The sequence below is a fragment of the Megalobrama amblycephala genome, linkage group LG3 (assembly GCF_018812025.1).
Source record: "Megalobrama amblycephala isolate DHTTF-2021 linkage group LG3, ASM1881202v1, whole genome shotgun sequence".
In the NCBI taxonomy this organism is placed as follows: domain Eukaryota; kingdom Metazoa; phylum Chordata; class Actinopteri; order Cypriniformes; family Xenocyprididae; genus Megalobrama; species Megalobrama amblycephala.
The window spans coordinates 24392697-24411821 of record NC_063046.1 but is presented as its reverse complement, the minus strand read 5'-3'; the positions used below and the strand labels follow the sequence as shown (position 1 = coordinate 24411821).

The 19125-nt window shown below is 36.4% G+C and overlaps 2 protein-coding genes across 2 annotated transcripts in view; both read left to right on the top strand.

Annotated features, from left to right (window-relative positions):
• Positions 1-2229: 2229 nt before the first annotated feature.
• On the top strand, positions 2230-9387 carry colec10 (collectin sub-family member 10 (C-type lectin)). The gene is made up of 6 exons (XM_048184692.1): positions 2230-2414; positions 3952-4023; positions 6252-6323; positions 6748-6801; positions 6938-7033; positions 7530-9387. The coding sequence occupies exons 1-6, from the start codon at positions 2300-2302 to the stop codon at positions 7934-7936; spliced, it is 816 nt and encodes a 271-aa protein (XP_048040649.1). The 5' UTR covers positions 2230-2299; the 3' UTR covers positions 7937-9387.
• Positions 9388-9779: 392 nt separating this feature from the next.
• Positions 9780-19125, top strand: part of mal2 (mal, T cell differentiation protein 2) — a 30850-nt gene continuing 21504 nt past the window's right edge. The window contains exons 1-3 of the mRNA XM_048184693.1: positions 9780-9922; positions 10201-10371; positions 12566-12739. Of these exons, the coding sequence (XP_048040650.1) occupies positions 9803-9922; positions 10201-10371; positions 12566-12739 (465 nt within the window). The 5' untranslated portion in view covers positions 9780-9802. The remainder of the gene's footprint in view (positions 9923-10200; positions 10372-12565; positions 12740-19125) is intronic.

Genomic DNA, 19125 nt, shown 5'->3' with positions numbered 1-19125 from the left:
CTTTATCTTAAGTATTTAATACAATTTTGTTTTTATGCATATTTTGATATATTTATTCTAAAACATAAGAATATTGGATGATTTTTAGCAATGTAATGTGTATGGCACAAATGTTAACCATGGTGTCACGTGGATGGGAATATGTATGGAAATGATATGTAGATGAGGTTATGCATAGTAAAACTAGGCATCATAAGTGCCATATATGGTGATTTTGGGGAGGAGACAGGGTGTAGATGCATGTACGCACAATCTTCCGCTGACTGGGATTTATAAAGGGATTTGTGCGCAGGAGCTGGCGTACGCATGGTTTTATAAATCCGATTTTTTTGTGCGTACGCAGAATCTAGCTTTTGCGCGTACGTACACTTTTAGGATGAAATCTACGCAAAGTTTTATAAATGAGACCCCAGGGCTGTATCCAGGTGAGACCGAGGACCGGCGCCTTGACATGACCACAACGCAGCCCTGAGGTAACAGCAGAGATTGAGTCAACTAGATCATCCATTGTGAAGGCCTCATCGACACGACAACCAGTGACACAGCTCCTCAACAAACCGTCCATACCAGCGTGATGAATATGATCCTTAATTGGATGGAACTGAAATAAATACTTTGAATGTTGCGATCCTATCGGACTTATGATAGAAACCTGAATCGTAACAAAGCACTGTTCGCCAGAGGAGAACTGGCCCCCCGACTAAGCCTGGTTTCTCCCAAGGTTTTTTTCTCCATTTTAACACCTATTTGCCACCTGTTTGCCACCTGATGTCACCTGTTGGAGTTTGGGTTCCTTGCCGCTGTCGCCTTTGGCTTGCTTAGTTGGGGACACTTGACATTTAACTTGATATTTGATATTCAACAGTGCTTTGATCTGCCTGCATTGACACTATTCTTTTAGAACTGCTGTGCAGCCAAAATTATATGCCAGTTATCACTGTAAAGCTGCTTTGTCTGTCCTGCAAGTAATTAGTGGCATGACATAACTGCCATCCCCTTAAACCCTTTGCTCTTGTGGTGTGAATCATAATGTACTTAACCAGCTAAATGAGAGGGTTATCATTAAACCACATGTAAACAATTAGTCCTTACAATAATAACTATACACAGAGTCATACCCAAGCCACAAGCAAGATAGCCACTGTAATAAAAAAAAGTTGGGGGTTCTAGGCCTTGACATGTTCAAGATTAGCAAGATTTGCAAGATTATTTGTGGTTTACATGATATGATATAACAGTATTGTTTTCAAAAACTTGCACTTTGAAACCTGTTTTCAAAAGTTTCTGTTTTCAAGTCAAGTCATCTTCATTTATAGAGTGCTTTTCACAATACATATTGTTTCAAATCAGCTTCACAGTGACAATAGGAACATTCTTATCGAGCTAAAGTTGGTTTTAGATTGAATCACTTCTGTTGTAAAAATTCTTAATTATTACTTTAGGGGCCACTTTTCGAGCCCTCAAAACGCGATGTCATGTAAATGAACAGCCAAAACGCATAAAAAAGTTTTTAGTTTTCAGTGTTGTGAAAACGGCCCCTAAATATGAAGGGGGAATAACAATTAATGAAGAAAATCTGCCAGGTCAAGACATTTTTCCTCTTGCTGTGTGTTACCTCACAGGGAATTAAAACCCACAGTAAAAAACACAGTACTAGCTTATTTTTCACAGATCACAGGTCAAAAGACTGGATACAGTAATCAACATCCTAAAATGTGCTGTTTGATTATAATTTGACATTAAGTGGTATGTGTTTTAAAATATTGTCATTAACATATGAAAAAAACAGTATGATTAATTCAAATATCCAGAAAGTATTTGGGTGAAATATGGAAGGCAATTCTTCAAAATAAACAAAAAGGCAAACTCCAAAACATATGTACTAAGTACGAGGATTTGACAAATTTGCTTCACGGTACATATAGCTTGGAGTGAGAACCAACCATTTGTAAAAAAAATTGGTGGAAGCTTAAAGCATAAATGTAATCAATAAATGAAAATAATACACTTCTATTTTGACTACTAGTAAAGCATTTCTTAACATTTCTAAACATATAATAAACAAGCCATCTTCTTTCATACAGTATGTATATTTGCCATATTCTATCAGAAATTATCTTCAGGATGGCAACATTTCTTCACACAACCAAATTCCTCACTTGTAGTGCAAGGAGATAGTCTGCGTTCTGGACAGTGTTGTTTGAAAGCTAAACACAGATATGATAAGGTCTGGTAAACATATGTAAAACTCCCTTTTCACTCTCCTCTTGAGAACAGAGCAAAGTTTCCAATTCAAGTCATGGATGTACAAACGTTTAGCAGGAAACCTTTTTTATTTCTATTTCTTTGTAATTTATACCTTTATTGTACAACAACCGAAATTTGCTCCAACAGCATTCTCCCTGGATCAAAAGGTATTTGTTTTATTTTTTATTTTTTTATGAAAATGTTTTTTATCACCTTTTTTAATCATCATTTAACCTTTTTTACTATTACAGATTTCAGAAAAGCCAGTTTGTAACTAATTATTATTATTATTTGCTCTGGTCAAACATTATCATTAAATATTAGTGTGGATAAATAACATTCACTTTGCGAAAATAATCGCTATGAAATTGCTATGATAATTCATGTGGTAACATCTAAATTTATTTTATTCAAAACATTTATTCTCCAAACTGCTTGTCCTAAGCAGGATGCTGGAGCCTATTTCAGTGCCTCAGGCCAAAGGCAGGGAAACACCCTGGATGAATGGCCTGTCTATTGGAGGGCATTACTGTATATACCTAAATAATGTAGAAATAGCTCTTTAAGCTAACTCTTACAGATTACAACTTTTTACATTGTTGGCTCACTGCTGGTTGGTTGTTGTCATACTGGATATACAGATGAATCATCAATTTAATGTGTTACAGTAACTTCTCGTATTACAGGAACCCTGCTGGTAAAACCCAACAATGTGTCTTTGTTAAAATGTTGATTCTGTCACTGAAAGGATCACAGTGTCAGCAAAGGAAATAGCATGGAATATTAACGTGTTAGTGATCATTCCATTACGTTAAACAGTACGCATATAAGAACAGATGCTATTTCTGGATATGAGATGTGGAGATATGTGTGCGTGTGTGTGTGTGTGTGTGTATATATATATATATATATATATATATATATATCCTGAAAAAAGCTGTGTTGCCAAAATGCGTAGATCTATTTTTAACTTGTTGTAATGATTTAAGCCCAGTTCATCAAAGGCTTTTTACTTTACCATGTGAGTGCCTTTGGAAGTATTTCATCTATATATATATATATATATATATATATATATATATATATATATATATATATATAGTCAAACCAAAAATTATTCAGACATTTTTCATTTTTTATATATTTTTACTAGTGGGTGCAGGACACTATAGTTCATTTATGTAAGTGAGGATAGCAAAATAAAGTAAACTGTGACATATTATACTTAAAAATTCTTCATACAGTGGACTACTAGTAAAAATAATAAAAAATTTGGAACACTTTGACCTGACCATGTTTTGCTTAAGTGTTATCTGACATAATTAAGATTTTTTTTGACAGTTTCACTCTGAGATCTTGTCATATTTGATTTTTTTTAACTATAGTGAATAAACTGAATTAATGAATAAAATGTTCAAGATGTCTGAATAAATTTTGGTTTGACTGTATATATATTATACACACACACGCACACACATATATAGGTTTGTTTGTTTCATAAACAAACAAAAAACTGTTAAGAGGAAATGTCTCTCCCCATGGCTCATAGTTTTGGCAATGCCAATAAACTCACCATTCTTGATATTGAATAACTGTCTGTATTTAAACAGCTGCAATGTAATGGAGAAGAGTGTTTGGGTAAGACCTGTCTGTACATTTTCTGTTTGAGAGGCCCCAATCTCTAACTTTGTCTTCATCTAACAGGCGATCCAGGTGAGGTGGGAGCAGACGGTGAAGAGGGAAGAATGGGGAAAACCGGCCCACCTGGCCAGCGAGGTCTCTGAGACGTTGTTGGTTTGTTATTTAATGAATCAGTGATAGATTATAGGGAAGTTGGTTAAGCATGTCTGTTTACTGTTCATAGCCAAAAATATCCAGTAAACTCAAATCAGCTGCTTTAATAAAGCTTTCTAATGCAGTTGCTTTTTCTGTGCTGTTGAAAAAAAAAAAAAAATCAGTTAAATTCATATTTATTTTGTATAGCTCTTTTCACAAAACTGATTGTTTCAGGTAAATGCATGCTGGCCATAATGAACAGGGAATCTAGTATTAAATAATAATAATAAAAATACTTTTATCCTCATCCTCCTCTGACAACAAAATAATGTCATTTAATAATACATATTCTAAGATGCAAGTCACATGTTCAGTTAAACAGATGTAAAATTTTGCTGCCATTCAACATGTTATTAAGGCAGTAAATACAGCTTCTGAACATAGTGATTTCAATATAAGGAAAATATTATGGAGTCTTGCAAATCCATATGTTTTTGGTATCATCTGCAGTGAGGGCCTGCATCTGGATCCAGTGGTCTAGTATCATTGATATGGGCATCCCAAGACAGAAATAGGAAAGCACAGAAGAAGGATTAGCGTAGCTAATCATATTATTTCAGATGCAGATGATCATTTGCAATTGTTAAACTTTCATCAGACATAACTGTAAGACTGTTATGAGATTTGTTATGTAAATGCTTGGTTGAAGAGTTGTGTCTTTAATCTAGATTTAAACTGAGACAGTATTATCTGAGCTCCACATATTTTCAGGAAGGCCTTTCCAGATTTAGGAGCCAAATGCGAAAAGAGCTTTCCTTTTTGACTTTGAAATCTTAGGTACAATAAGTAGTCCAGAGTTTTGTGAACTTTTGGGAGTTGTGTGGAATAAACCATGTATTTTTATAAAATTAAGCAGTAATGCTGCTCAGACAACAAGATTCTTGAGGTGTATTACACTGATCAAGCTGTCGGAATTTCCTAAATGTTAGACAGTAGCCTCTTCTGTAACACTCTGAAGAAGTGGTAGCATAGCATGTGTACTACTGTACTAAGTTTGACCTGAAGTTAGCTGTTTGATGTGTCCTTGCCCTTACTGGCCATCAGAGTGTAGCTGGAAGACAGTCAGCTTCTGCCAGACCACATCTTCCCTTGAGGGAAGTCACGTCAGTGGCAGGCAGACATGTTAATTGAGGCCAGGGGCAGCGGTGTCGCCATGTGTTCAAAGATGGAAGTGTAATCTGTAGAGCTCTGCAGCAGACAAGCCTCTTCCAGGCAAGCTGTTAATCGAACCAGTACAAGAACGCCTGGAATTGCAATCAAAACATGCCCTCTCTTCCAAACATAAATGTACTTTACTAAAAAAAAAGAAAAAAAAAAGAAAAAATGCCAGGAAGGCTGTTAGCCTGTTTTTTCACTCTACAGAGTGACCACAGAGGCATTAAGTTTTAGAATGGCTGTTTACTGCAAATTTTAGTTGTATTTTTATCTATGCATCTAAATGTGACATATCAGCAAAATGTTATACATGGCAACTAAATGTTAATCTGAAAAGAGGGACTCTGAGAACTAGTGGGTTTGACTGGCAAAACCATGCTTTAATTCATTTTAAACAAGTACATGACATTATCATTCCAGTTTTCCAACATAGTTTGCACTATAAATTAAATATTTTAATAAATGGAGCAATCAGTGCAGATGGCAAACAGCAACTGAAACACTTTCTTCTGTTTAAAAAAAGAAGAAGAAGAAGAAAAAAGATGCATACAGTATGAGAAAATACTAGTGAGAATGTCAGTGCCACTCAGCCAAAATGAGTAATCACAGAGATGATATTGAATGACAGTACAGAAATGAAAGCAATTGTATTCTATTATTGCTTTGGCAGTTGTATGCTATTATTGCTTTTCAAAACTCAGGAATGCCTATTACCCATTTCCAGATGGATATTTAATTAGGAACTTTGGTCCAAGGCTGTCACTAGCAGTACCAAAAACAGCTGTCTCAAACCTTTTAATGAGCTGGAAAATGTAATTTAACCAGTTTTATATCAAAGACTACTGACACAATATAATTTTGCCACACACAAAATGCAACGATTGAGGCTAAAAGAGTATGCATGTAACAAGACTTATTTTGCTTTGATAGTGTGCTTGATTCCTTTGGAAAAGCATTATGAGACAATTTTGGCAGAGTCAGATAACCAGTAACCTTGTTTTCTTCTTCCATAGGCCTGACCGGTGAATATGGAGAAAAAGGAGAAATGGGCCAAATGGGAAAGATGGGCTCTAGAGGAACGAGAGGTTAGAGACTAAATGGAGACTGAATGCTTTTAGTTTATGTATGCTATGTTGATAACACCGTATCTGATATATTGATACATAATTTGAAATGATTCTCTGCTTGCTCTGAAAATAATTGCATAATTGAAAAAGAAAAAAAAGAATAAAGAAAAGAAAAGACTTAGATTTATTTTCATAAACACTAATGTTTCAAAACGAAAATCATGGTTAGTTGGAGACTGACATGATTTGCTCTGCAGATAAGGGAGAAGTATGTGCACTGCTGCCATCTACTGGTTATTCACTGTTATTACTGGATTCTATAAATAATTGATTGGAGCTTGTAATATTAATAATTAGTGGCTAATGTTTAATTAAATTAGACTGTATGTTTTAATGAAATGTGAGAGGTTAAACTGTAACTGTTAATCTGTTACTGTGACAGGTGACAAGGGACAAAAAGGAGTTGATGGTCTCCCAGGGTTAAAAGGAAAGCCTGGTACTGAATGCATTTTATATAATAAATACTTCTGTCAGATCTCTGAATAAAGCAGTTAGGCATTAGATTTTCTTCATATTTATTATTTTTGATGAATGATGATAACTACCTAAAGGCTGCACAATTTGTGTGACAGGAACAACCTGTGACTGTGGAAGGTACAGAAAGGTTGTCAGACAGATGGACATCAATATAAGCAAACTGAGAAATGCTGTCAGGTTTCTTAAGAATGGTGAGACTTGTTTTCCATTGTGATAATCATGCCATTTCCATGATATTAGTCAACATAAGAAACCATACACAAACCTAAAGTTTTAACTCTCTTAGACCTTTACACAAATGGTGCAATAAAAAAACCCCACTGATTTCATTATTGACTAATTACTCTTTAACAAATGCATTACAATTTGTTGATTAACCTAACTGCATGAATAAATTTTAAATCACAACAAATGCCAAATAGTGTTAGAAATGCTTAATGAATATATTTATTGACTCAAAAAAACATAAAAGTTTTAAAAAGTTATAAAAGTCTATTTTTGCTGCATGATGATATGAATTATGAGGTTTTGTGTTTTTTAGAGCTTTGCTCCCATGCAAAATTAATACTAGTTGAGCTGAGACAACAGCCCCATTCCGTATTGCATGTCATAATTATTTTCCCCGAAAACAAAGACAAATGTTTACAAGACACTAACCAGTACTATGTTTTGTCAATTTCATTAAAGTGGTTCTAGGTATCAGAGAGACTGAGAACAAGTTTTACCTGCTGGTGACAGAGGCACGGAGGTATGAAGACTCACTTCTAAACTGCAAGTTGCGTGGGGGGTCTCTTGCTATGCCCAGATCTACAGAGACAAACACCTTGCTGGCCAACTATATCAGAGAAGCTGATCTTACTCATGTATTCATAGGACTACAGGTAGGGGTGACAGAGGTGGGGTACATGTATGCTGATGGTAAGCCCCTCTTGAATCCCACAGTCTGGGCTCTGCAGGGGTCTCACAGCGGTAAAGGTGGCTGTATGCAGCTTGGTAGTACCGGAGGCTGGAGTCAGGTAGATTGTGGAGCTGCACAGTACTACATATGTGAGTTTGTCAAAAACAAAAACACTTCAGCAACTTTAGTCTTGTGATGGTTTAATGGCCACAGAGGGAAAGACTTTTATTTTTATATTATTATTTTTAATATGCTAAGCTAATGTATGAGTAAATGTCATATATCTTGTCTCATATACCACTGTATTTTGAATTTTTGTAAAAATGTTTTGATGTTTTTGATTTTATGAAAATTACCCACCACCCTTTTAATCACTTAAATTAAATAAAAAGTAAATAAGATAACAAGGGTTCTGTAAGTGTCAATGCCATTTTCTTTAGATTGGCACTGGTTGCCAATTGCCACTCGAAACAAACTCAAGGCACTGATGTTTGCCTACAGAACAACCACTGGCTCGGCACCCCTATACCTAAACTCATTATTTCAGACCTATGTGCCATCCAGAAGCTTGTGTTCTGCAAGTTGCGTCCTTGTGGTGCCATTGCAAAGAGGCATAATATCACTTTCACAGACCATTACCTGGACTGTTCCCTGCTGGTGGAATGACCTGCCTAACTCAACCCGAGCTGCTGAGTCTTCAGTCATTTTCAAGAAACTGCTGAAGATGCATCAGTTTTTTCAGAAACACTTGACCCATTAACACTTACTTACTATTATATATATATATAATATATATATATATAGCTTCTATTGCTCTCCTCATTTGTAAGTCGCTTTAGATAAAAGCACCTGCTAAAAGTTTAAATGTAAATGTAGAAAACTTTTCACTCTAAATCCTTCCTTGTTAGATCTTGTCATGTTTTTTTTTAATGACAAAATACTGGCAAAACTAATTTAAAAAAATAAATTACAATAAGCTACTGCAGTCTATTTTTTTCTGATTACTGTAAATGGTTCCTTGAGTACAATATAAATTAACAGCTGTTTTATTATTCATCTGCAGACTCAAGTCTCACTTCTTATAATTCAATAATACTTTTGCTTTATCATTAACAAAATATAATAAAAGCCAAAGGAGTTATTATGGATATAAGGTAATTCTTATCAGTAGGTAATACTTATCAGTATCTGAACAGATAGTACTTCTTTTCCCAGCAGATAACTAGAATGCTTGCTATCTGTTAATCATGGCGATGTCACATGTGAATCTAAAGTACTTCTTATAAGTAGCTCTGATAAATGCTAAATACCTAATCAAACTTCCTAATCAAATTTCTGCACACATTAATGACAGTGTTCAGCATAGCCCTCATCATTTTACAAAGAGTCACTAAAACAGTGGTCTTATCCACAAAACTAGGCAATAATTTATGAATAGGCCTGTGCACTTCACCTCTATTCACAGATGAATGCTTTCTATTGAAAATCACCTTTTCAGAAAGCCTTCTACCCCTTTCATTATGATTCCACTTCAGCTGTTAGGATATTTATTTCATTCAGGACCTTAAATCAAACCAAACAAATCCTTTTAAACTCCATACACGAATTCTATAACTCCACAAACACTGGAAGAAATATACATTATCTGGGCTTTTCTTTAAAATCATTTTGGGGTGTAACATAATATTTACTCAGGTATGTTGAACCTAAGCATATGCATTAATCATTAACTAAAGTTGTGAAACTGTTCTGTTATTTTTGTACATGGCCAAACAGAAGAAGGAAAATCATATGGTGCAAGGAAAATAAAAACTGAGAAGCATGTTTTAAATACCTCCTTTTAAACAGGTATTTAAATATCTACTTTTTAAAGTAGGTATTTATTCACAGTAAATGAAACTGAATGCCCTTAGTCCCAGGGGATTGGCAGAACTGTGGGAGTGAGAAAGGACAGAACAAAATGGGAGTGGCCGCACACCTGTCAGACCTGTTCCTGATACATGACTCCAGCAGGATTCTCCTATGCATTAGTCTTTTGTTCAACCTGTGCTTGTTGAGCTGAATGAGGATGGCGGAAACACCAAACCCAGCCACTACCTCCTTCCCAGCACCGACTATTTCTCTACCCCTCGGAGTGGAAATACTGAGGACGTATTCCGGGGCCCTGATTTGTTTGGAAATTGTAAGTGTTGTTGTTTATAGCTATTTCAATACATATTAGGTTAAACTTTTAGGTTTAAACTTTTTTGCCCCTTTTAGTATTATGGCAGTATACATCTCAATAACTAAAAACATGGCCAAAAATGGAAGTCAAAATAATAAGGCTGTTATGATGATTTGTACTTGATAGTCTGATAGAGAATACAGTAAAACTATATTTATTATGTCTGTACACACCAATTATATTACACAAACTTTGAGGTCTTTGAATTCAATTTTATTTATTTTTTTAAACACTAGGTGTTTGGAGGATTGGTGTGGATATTAGTAGCATCGACGAATGTGTCCGTGCCATTGTTGCAGGGATGGGTGATGTTTGTGTCGGTAACCATGTTCATCTGTTCATCTGTATACCTCGCCCTGTTTCTGCTGGGCCTGGCTGACAAAATTAACACTGACTGGAATTTCATGGTGAGTATGTATTACTTTACAAATGCACAGTTCTCAGACTAGCTCTGACACATACATGGAGTTGAAACTTTAGTGTAGATTACTAATTGCCAGGACAAGTAGAGTTTGGTGTTAAGCACCTGGATCAAGGTCACAGGGTTGGTAGAACAGGAAATACAAGTGCTTGCAAGATTTGTTTAAAGTCATTTTTTTCAGGATATTTTATATGCTAGCAGTTCACTTTAAAATTACAAAAACTACTAAAACTAGATCTTTATTTGTGTAATGTAAAGGTAATTTTAAAAACATATTAGAAACTATGCCTTTTACTATGCCTTTATTATTTAACCCCACCCCCCACCCCCCCACTTCCCACACACACACACGTGTTAGTGTATTTTATTGTTCTACCCATGGCCCAGACCCAGACTCTTGAACATGAAATATATGTAAATATTAAAATATATTAAATATGAAAATCCATTATATGAATCACTATGTTAGTTATTACATAGCTATTACACTTCATTAAAATGATGATTTGATCTAACATATGGTGTCATTTCCACCACAACTAACAAATTTGGGTCCCAAAAAGTGGCCTTAACTACTATGTACTTACATCAAAAAATAAGTACAATGTACTTATTGGGTTCATATTGAATTGCAAAACACATTTTCAGCTATTGAGGTGGGGTACGGGTAAGGTTAGGGAAAGCTTTGGTGGTATGGGTAGGTTTAAGGGTAGGGGTAAGGGTTAAGGGATGGGTAAACAGTGTAATTATAAATGTAATTACAGAAATTAATTACAGATGTAATTACATGCAGGTGTTTTTAAAATATAAGTACAATGTAAAAACATGTATGTACACAATAAGTGCATTGTATCAAATGATTAATTTAAATGTAAGTACATAGTAGTTAAGGCCACTTAATATAAAGTGGGTCCCAAATTTGCCCTAATTAAGTTTTTTTTTGTTATGTGAAAAATGTAAATCAGTGGGGGATTTTCAAACTCTAATCTTACATTAAGCGTTTTAAGCTGGCCCCCAGAAATGCGGAGGACAAGAAGGAAGAAACATAAGAAGATACAGCCAAGCTGTAGAATAGGCCTTTGGCTCAGATCGATCTAATAACAAGACTTGGGTGTCATAGAATAAACACAGTGTCAGTTTTCAATAGTGGCCATGGCCTCAACTCCAGTGCTAGTAATGTCTACTGTATAACCATGATTAATGTTCATGGTCTACCCACACTTATGTAACAATTAGTCCACTGAAGGAAGATGGATGTGGAACCCATGTGCAGTTTATTAAACAAAACGAGCCAAAAAAACTAAACTAAACCATGAAATAAACAATAAAAACTTGTCTAGAACTTGGCATAAACAAACTTGACAAACTTATACCGACAGAGGGATTACAAGAACACGAGGGCTATAAATACACATGGATTTATCACATAACACCTGAGAGTATTCAAACAATCAGCCAATGACCAAACAGAACAGAGATTGTAGCTGAAGAAGTGGATGCAATTCCCATGTTTTGAATATCAGATATTCAATATCAAGACTGGTTAAATACGGGAACTTGTCTAAGAAAAAACACGCAACATACGTGGTCCTTGTCATCGCAGAATCTGACCAATGAGAATAAAGTGCTTTCACAGCCTATTTTGAGCAACTGCAGCACCTGACCTAGGTGGCTGGTCTCGTTTTGCTCTCACAGTACTTTGATGGCACATGTGATCGTAAGGCGGCTGCAGCGCCGATCAAAGTCAGACAAATTTTCTAACCAGAATGCATTGCTTTTGTCAGACCGATTGGCAAGATTCGCTGCATGAAGTTGAACAAGCATAATGACCCAACAATCAAATAGAACAGAGAAAAACATGACTATAGAATAAACCAAAAACAACATGACACGTAGAGCAAAGGAATCACATGACATAACCAAGAACATGACAAAACTAGGAACATAGCTATGACAATTACAAAATAAAAGACATGAAAACCTAAAAGTGATTCAAGGTCCAAAACCAAACGTGACAACATTAATAGTGCAGTGAAGTATATATAATTATATTGCTCATATGTAAATAAATTAAAACAGATTTTAAAAAAGCTATTATAAGTTATTATTATAAGTTATCCATCCTTTGATTTGTTGATCTGTACACATCATAAACATTATAAATTGTCTTCCATTTACAGGATATGTTCTACCATTTCATCGCTTTGCTGTTTTATTTTGGTGCATTTTTGCTGGAGGCTACAGTTTCATCTGCAGGTACATATGCAAACAGCACCACCTGTATACGCAGACCCCGGGGCAATATAATGACATTTCTGGACTATCGGGAATACAGCATTAATGTTGCTGCAGCGGTGAGTTGTTAACCCTACCTTTTTTTTCCCTTGCTTTTTTTTGTACCCCCTTAGCATAATTTTTCAATGAGCAGGGTACAGCATTGATTTCAGTTGTTTACCTAATGCATCCAGTGCCCAAGGAAGTCGACCGGAAGTTGAAGTCGGCTGGGTGCCGCCATCTTGTAGCAGAACTTCACTTGCGTTAGCATCCCCATTGACTCCCATTCATTTTGGCGTCACTTTGACAGTGAATAACTTTCCATCTGAGGCGTTTAAAGACTCCATTTGTCCATTATTTATTTCTAAAGATACACGACAATGTATAAAGGGCTCCATTACCTTCTATGTTACATTATGGCCCCGTAGATACAGTTTTTGTAAAAATAGGCTAACGATTGCATCATAACCACTCGACTCTCTGTCGCACAGTAGAGAAATTACCGTACAGACAGGAGGAGAAGCTCGCAGGCAATAGTATGCATTAACTTAATATGGCGTACTGGCGTTACATTTTAAAATACTATACAAAATAATTAATCAGAATACTTACTCCTGCTCACTCACGCCAAAGAACTCCCCGCTCAAGCTCGCCGTCTCTGCAAGATTAACGATGGCAGTTTGGACGCACAGCTACTAGAAGATTTACATCTGTCAGACAGGTTGCTGACGTCATCAAGCTTAGTTTGAGTCTGCGCGTCAGAAACAGAAGTGCTAAAAATCGCTAAAAATGGGCTTCACTTGTCTCAATTGAGTTCCAATGGGGTCGCTGTGTCCATTTCTTTTACTGTCTATGAATGCATCAGGTCAAGACACATTTAATTCTTTGCTTCTATTTGTAAAAGAATAAATTATTTTATAAACATTTACACTTTCATAGATATTTTGATATTTATATTTCATACCTTACCCCACACCTACCCTAAACCTAACCACTTTTCAACAATATAAAACACGTAACAGGCAAATAAAAGTACAGTCACAAGTATTTATTGCAAAAACAGACCATATATAGGATAAATTTGTGTTGCATTCCAAGTATTCTGAAGCCATATGGTATTTATATGTGAAGAACGGAGTGGAACTAAAGGTTTTAATCATTAAATATAGCTGCGAGCAGCGATGATGGGCCAAAGCCCGGTGGCACCGCCACCCCGGTGGCTTCAGGGCACCTGTGCACGGCGGGCAATGGGCATTTAAAACAGTTAAAAATAAAAGGACTATGTCAATTTCACACCACATTTACTGAAGCAGCTGATGCTCCTATGATGACAAACCACAAAAGCCACATGCATGAGATCATTTAAATTGTGATGACTTTCATGTCACAGAATGTTATAAGTCAATTTCAAATGAGTGCAGAATATCATCCTAATCTGCCATGTCAGTGCTTTTTTCTCAGACAACCCCTATAAAAATTCTAGAGCAAATTCTATACTATTATTTGCTCAAACTCCACAGTGCTCTGAGAAATCTAATCCAGCTTTAATGCGAATGTCTGTGATTGCTGATGTCATATAATCCGAACACTTCTCTTCATGTGTTTTTTGACCTCCCTGAGCTGTTGTTTGTGCACCAATCTTATGCACCAAAAGCATGCTTTCATTTAATTTTAATATGTGTGGTACAAGATAAAAAATAAAATGAAAAAATTAATAAATAGAGCCAAATCACAGAACCTGCAAAGACAATTTTAATGTCAGTCTCAGGTAATAATAAGGTACATGTCTAGATTTTTCTGCTCACTTATGCAAGTTTATTTTAAACAGCCACTTTTATAAATATGAAATTTACTGAAACAGGGGTTTTTAATAAATCTGAATTATATTATTACATAATTAATTAAAAAATTCTTACTGTTATTGTAAAAAATAATAATTGTAACTCAAACAACATGCAAACAGAAAACTAGTCCTGTCCAAATATTTATATAGTGTCATGATTTAATTTCAAATGAGTTTGAAGTTATCATTTGCAGTTCAAAATTTTTAAAAGTTCATCAATAAAGGGGTAATCAGTAAAAGACCACTAACCAACATTGTAACACACATACACACACACACACACACAGGGAGGGGACAGAAAGAAAGAGAGAGAGAGAGAGAGAGAGAGAGAGACATAGACAGTGACACAGACAGAGACCCACAAACAGATTCCAATGTGTGTGCCAGTTTTCAAGAGTTTTTGAGCATGTTAAGGCCCTCAAAAAGCCCCGGAAGACGGGAAAAAAATAAAAATAAAAACAATAAATATAGCTGCGAGCAGCGATGGTGGGCCCAAGCCCGGTGGCACCGCTACCCCAGTGGCTTCAGGGCATCTGTGCACAGTGGGCAAAAGGCAGTTAAAACGGTTAAACGTTGAAGGACTATGTCAAATTCACTCTATATTTACTGCACTATAAGATGGCGTTATTGAGCCCCTCCTCCCTGCCCGTTTCTGGCTTTGCCCATGTCTACTGGCTAACAATCCTGATGTGTCTGTGGAGTTTCAAACAATTTGAAGCATGCTAAGAGTCTCAAAAGCATCTAAAACGAATATTAAGGTTTGATGTGTTGCAAATGCAACTGTGTTTGAGATATCACGATTCTTTTCAAAGGTCTACATCTGCCATGTTTTGACATTATTCAAATGAAGTTTGAAGCAAATCGGGTAAAAAAATAAGAGGGTGATCTCAAAGCATGCTGAAAGTAACATTTCCTGCTGCCAGTTGGTGGTGCTATAACTTTGACTCACAATAGTCACATCTATGTGATCAGCCTTGTACAGCGAAGACACAGCCGAAGTTTCATCAAAATCAATTAATGTATGCAGAAATTATAACACTTTGTTTCCCTTTTCTTGATATAAATTCGTTGCCTCTCCATGGCCAAACCGTTTGAGATATCCAACATCTCTTTGCAATTAAACAACTTCAGTGTATTAGCACCAAGTTAAAATATAGCTGCGAGCAGCGATGACGGGCCAAAGCCCAGTGGCACCGCCACCCCGGTGGCTTCAGGGCAACTGTGCACGGCGGGCAATAGACAGTTAAAACGGTTAAACATCGAAGGACTATGTCAAATTCACTCTACATTTACTGCACTATAAGGTGGTGCTATTAAGCCCCTCCTCCCTGCCTGTTTCTAAGGCTTTGCCCATGTCTACTGGCTAAGAATCCTGATGTGTGTATGGAGTTTCAAACAATTTGAAGCATGCTAAGAGTCTCAAAAGTATCCAAAATGAATATTAAAGTTTGATGCGTTGCCAAGGTAATTGTGTTTGAGATATCACAATTCTTTTCAAAGGTCTACATCTGCCATGTTTTGACATTATTCAAAAGAAGTTTGAAGAAAATCGGGTAAAAATAAGATGTTGATCTCAAAGGCATGCTTAAAGTAACACATTTCCTGCTGCCAGTTGGTGGCACTATAACTTTGACTCACAATAGTCACATCTATGTGATCAGCCTTGTACAACGAACACACAGCCGAAGATTAATCAAAATCAATGAATGTATGCAGAAGTTATAACACTTTGTTTCCCTTTCCCTTTCCCTTTCCAAAATCCGTTTGCAATTTAACAACTTCAATGTGTTAGCACCAAGTTAAAAATGCTTGGTGTAAATTGTATAAACCCTATAGGAGTAGTAGTATAAAATTCATAGCCTGTTTTTTCAAAAAAATTATATTCAAACCAAAATAGCTGACTTCCTGTTGGTCGGAGCTGATGAGTGTAAATTAGAAAATTGTCCGGCTTGATGAGAACAATATGTGTACTAAGTTTGGTGACTGTAGGAAAAACTAACCCCCCCACTTTTGTCAAAAGGTGGCGCTACTGAGCCCCTCCACCATGGCCATTTCTATGGCTTTGTCCATGTCTACTGGTTGACAATATTGATGTGTGTGTCGAGATTCATGCAATTTGAAGCATGTTAAGAGCCTCAAAACACGCAAGTATATTATTAACTCTCTGAGGTCTGAAAACGCGCCGGCGCGTTTTGCAGGGTTTTTTTCACATTGCAGCAAAACAGACTTAAAATACTCCGTCATTTCTTGTCATAGAGACATAAGTAATATATCAATTGAAACTATAGAATATCTTCTTTTATTTGTGTACACTCAGAGTAAAAACACGTTGTGCTTTTTGTAAAATAAAGAAAACTAACATGATGCGTGATCTCTCCTCTCCCTCTGAACGAAGTCCAATCTGATAGTTCTCAGAAAATGAACTGTAACTTATGAATACTAATGACAAAAAAATGACACTTACGTCTAAAGAAATGTTGAAATGTCAGGTTTTAAATCGTTCAAGTCAAATCGAAAACAAACATTCTGTGTTTATGTAATCTGTATGAAAAGAGAGCCATGTCAGAAGTCTGTGATTCAGCTCATTATCCGCTAATGTGGCCACACCCACGGAGCCAGCGCTTTTCAGACGCAAATTCAGAGGCAATACATGCATTCATCGTCTCAATCGTGTATTTATTGTCTTGAAAAGTGTTTATTTGGATGTTAAAGCAATGGTTAGCGCTCTCTAGAAGACATGCCGTTAGTTCCTAGTTCCTTTTCTTCTTTATATTATGAATTTGTGGACTAAAGGTGTAAAGAGGGTTTTTTTTCACAGCCTACCTGACGGATAGGCCTCATTAATATGCAAGTCATTTCAGATCATTACTATGTGATTCCTTTGTCTTCTCAGGTGTAAATGGCCCATTATTCATGCAGATTCACGCCCCCACGCATACTGTGTTTCTTGACAAAAAGTGTCTTACAAAAACTAAATCAATATATTGTTTTATATGAAGGAGTAGGCAGCATAATTTTTACATAATTCTGAAGCAAAAACTCTAGTCTACAACCTCCAATACCCAAAAGTCTTGTGAACATAGATTTAATATACTTTTTTTGGCCTTATTTCAGTGACTTAAGTTTTTGTTTTTTCAATAACCACGCATAAACATTATTCCTTCAAAAATACAAACATGTACATACATGTTCCTCACATATTATTGTAGCCTAGTTTGTGCTGAATACAGTGTAATGACACTTTTGTCATTTATATGTTTATGAACAACTGAAAAAAGCACAAATGTCAGGGCATGTCAAAACTTCTCCAAGCCCCAAATCAGCCTCAGACTCCAGAGGGTTAAAGTTTGATGCGTTGCCATGGCAACAATATTTAAAATATCAAAAATCCTGTCACAGGTCTACATCTGCTGTGTATTGACATTACACTGATGAAGTTTGAAGCAAATCAGGTAAAAATAACAGAGTAAACTCAATGCATTTTGAAAGTGACACACTTCTTGCTGCCAGTTGGTGGCGCTATAACTTTGACTCACAATAGTCACATACATGTGATCAGACTCCTATAACGAACACACAGCTGAAGTTTCATAAACATCAATCAGTGTATGCAGACATTATAACACATTTCCTGTTTCTCTTTTCTCACCATAAATTCGTTGCCACGCCACGGCCAAACCGTTCGAGATATCAAAAATCCGCTGGCAATTTTTCATCATCAGTGTCTTGACTTCATGCTGACCGAGTTTGGTGGTGATCGGATTAATCACCTAGGAGGAGTATATCAAATTCCAGAGCATGCGTTTTTCAAACAACCCTTAATAGCTGACTTCCTGTTGGGGTGGCGTTTAACTTAGAGCATGAAAGTTGTTCGGCCCGATGAGGTCTATATGTGTACCGAGTTTCATACTAATACATGCAAGTGTGTTCAATATATGGATGAAGTTTTCAGACTTTTTTCAAGGGGACGCTGTCGAGCCCCCCTGCCATGCCCAGGTACCAGCCTCTGCGGCGTCCTAATGGCTGCAGATTCCAATGTGTGTGCCAATTTTCAGGAGTTTTTGAGCATGTTAAGGCCCCCAAAAAGCCCCGGAAGACGGAAAAAATTTGTAAAAAAATAATTCAATAATATAGCTGCGAGCAGCAATGGCGGGCCCAAACCCAGTGGCACCGCCACCCCGGTGGCTTCAGGGCAACTGTGCACAGCGGGCAATAGGCACTTAAAACGGTTAAACATCAAAGGACTATGTCAAATTCACTCCACATTTACTGCACTACAAGGTGCCACTATAGAGCCCCTCCTCCCTGCCCATTTTCAAAGGATTACATGTGCCAAGTTTTAACATTATTCTGATGAATTTTGAAGCAAATCAGGTAAAAATAAGAGGGTGATCTCAATGTATGCTGAAAGTGACACATTTTCTGCTTCCAGTTGGTGGCGCTATGACTTTGAATCACAATAGTCACATCCATGTGATCAGCCTTGTACAACGAAGACTAAGCCGAAGTTTCATCAAAATCAATTAATGTATGCAGAAGTTATAACACTTTGTTTCCCTTTTCTTGCCATAAATTCGTTGCCTCGCCACGGCCAAACCGTTTGAGATATCCAAAATCCGTTTG

What these genes read in the sequence shown, in the direction of transcription:
- colec10 (XM_048184692.1), top strand. Translation starts at nt 2,300, where the DNA reads ATGGATGTACAAACGTTTAGCAGGAAACCTTTTTTATTTCTATTTCTT. An exon ending in GGGCTCTAGAGGAACGAGAG is followed by an intron (nt 6,324 to 6,747) that starts GTTAGAGACTAA and finishes TTACTGTGACAG; the next exon opens with GTGACAAGGGACAAAAAGGA. An exon ending in AGGGTTAAAAGGAAAGCCTG is followed by an intron (nt 6,802 to 6,937) that starts GTACTGAATGCA and finishes TTTGTGTGACAG; the next exon opens with GAACAACCTGTGACTGTGGA.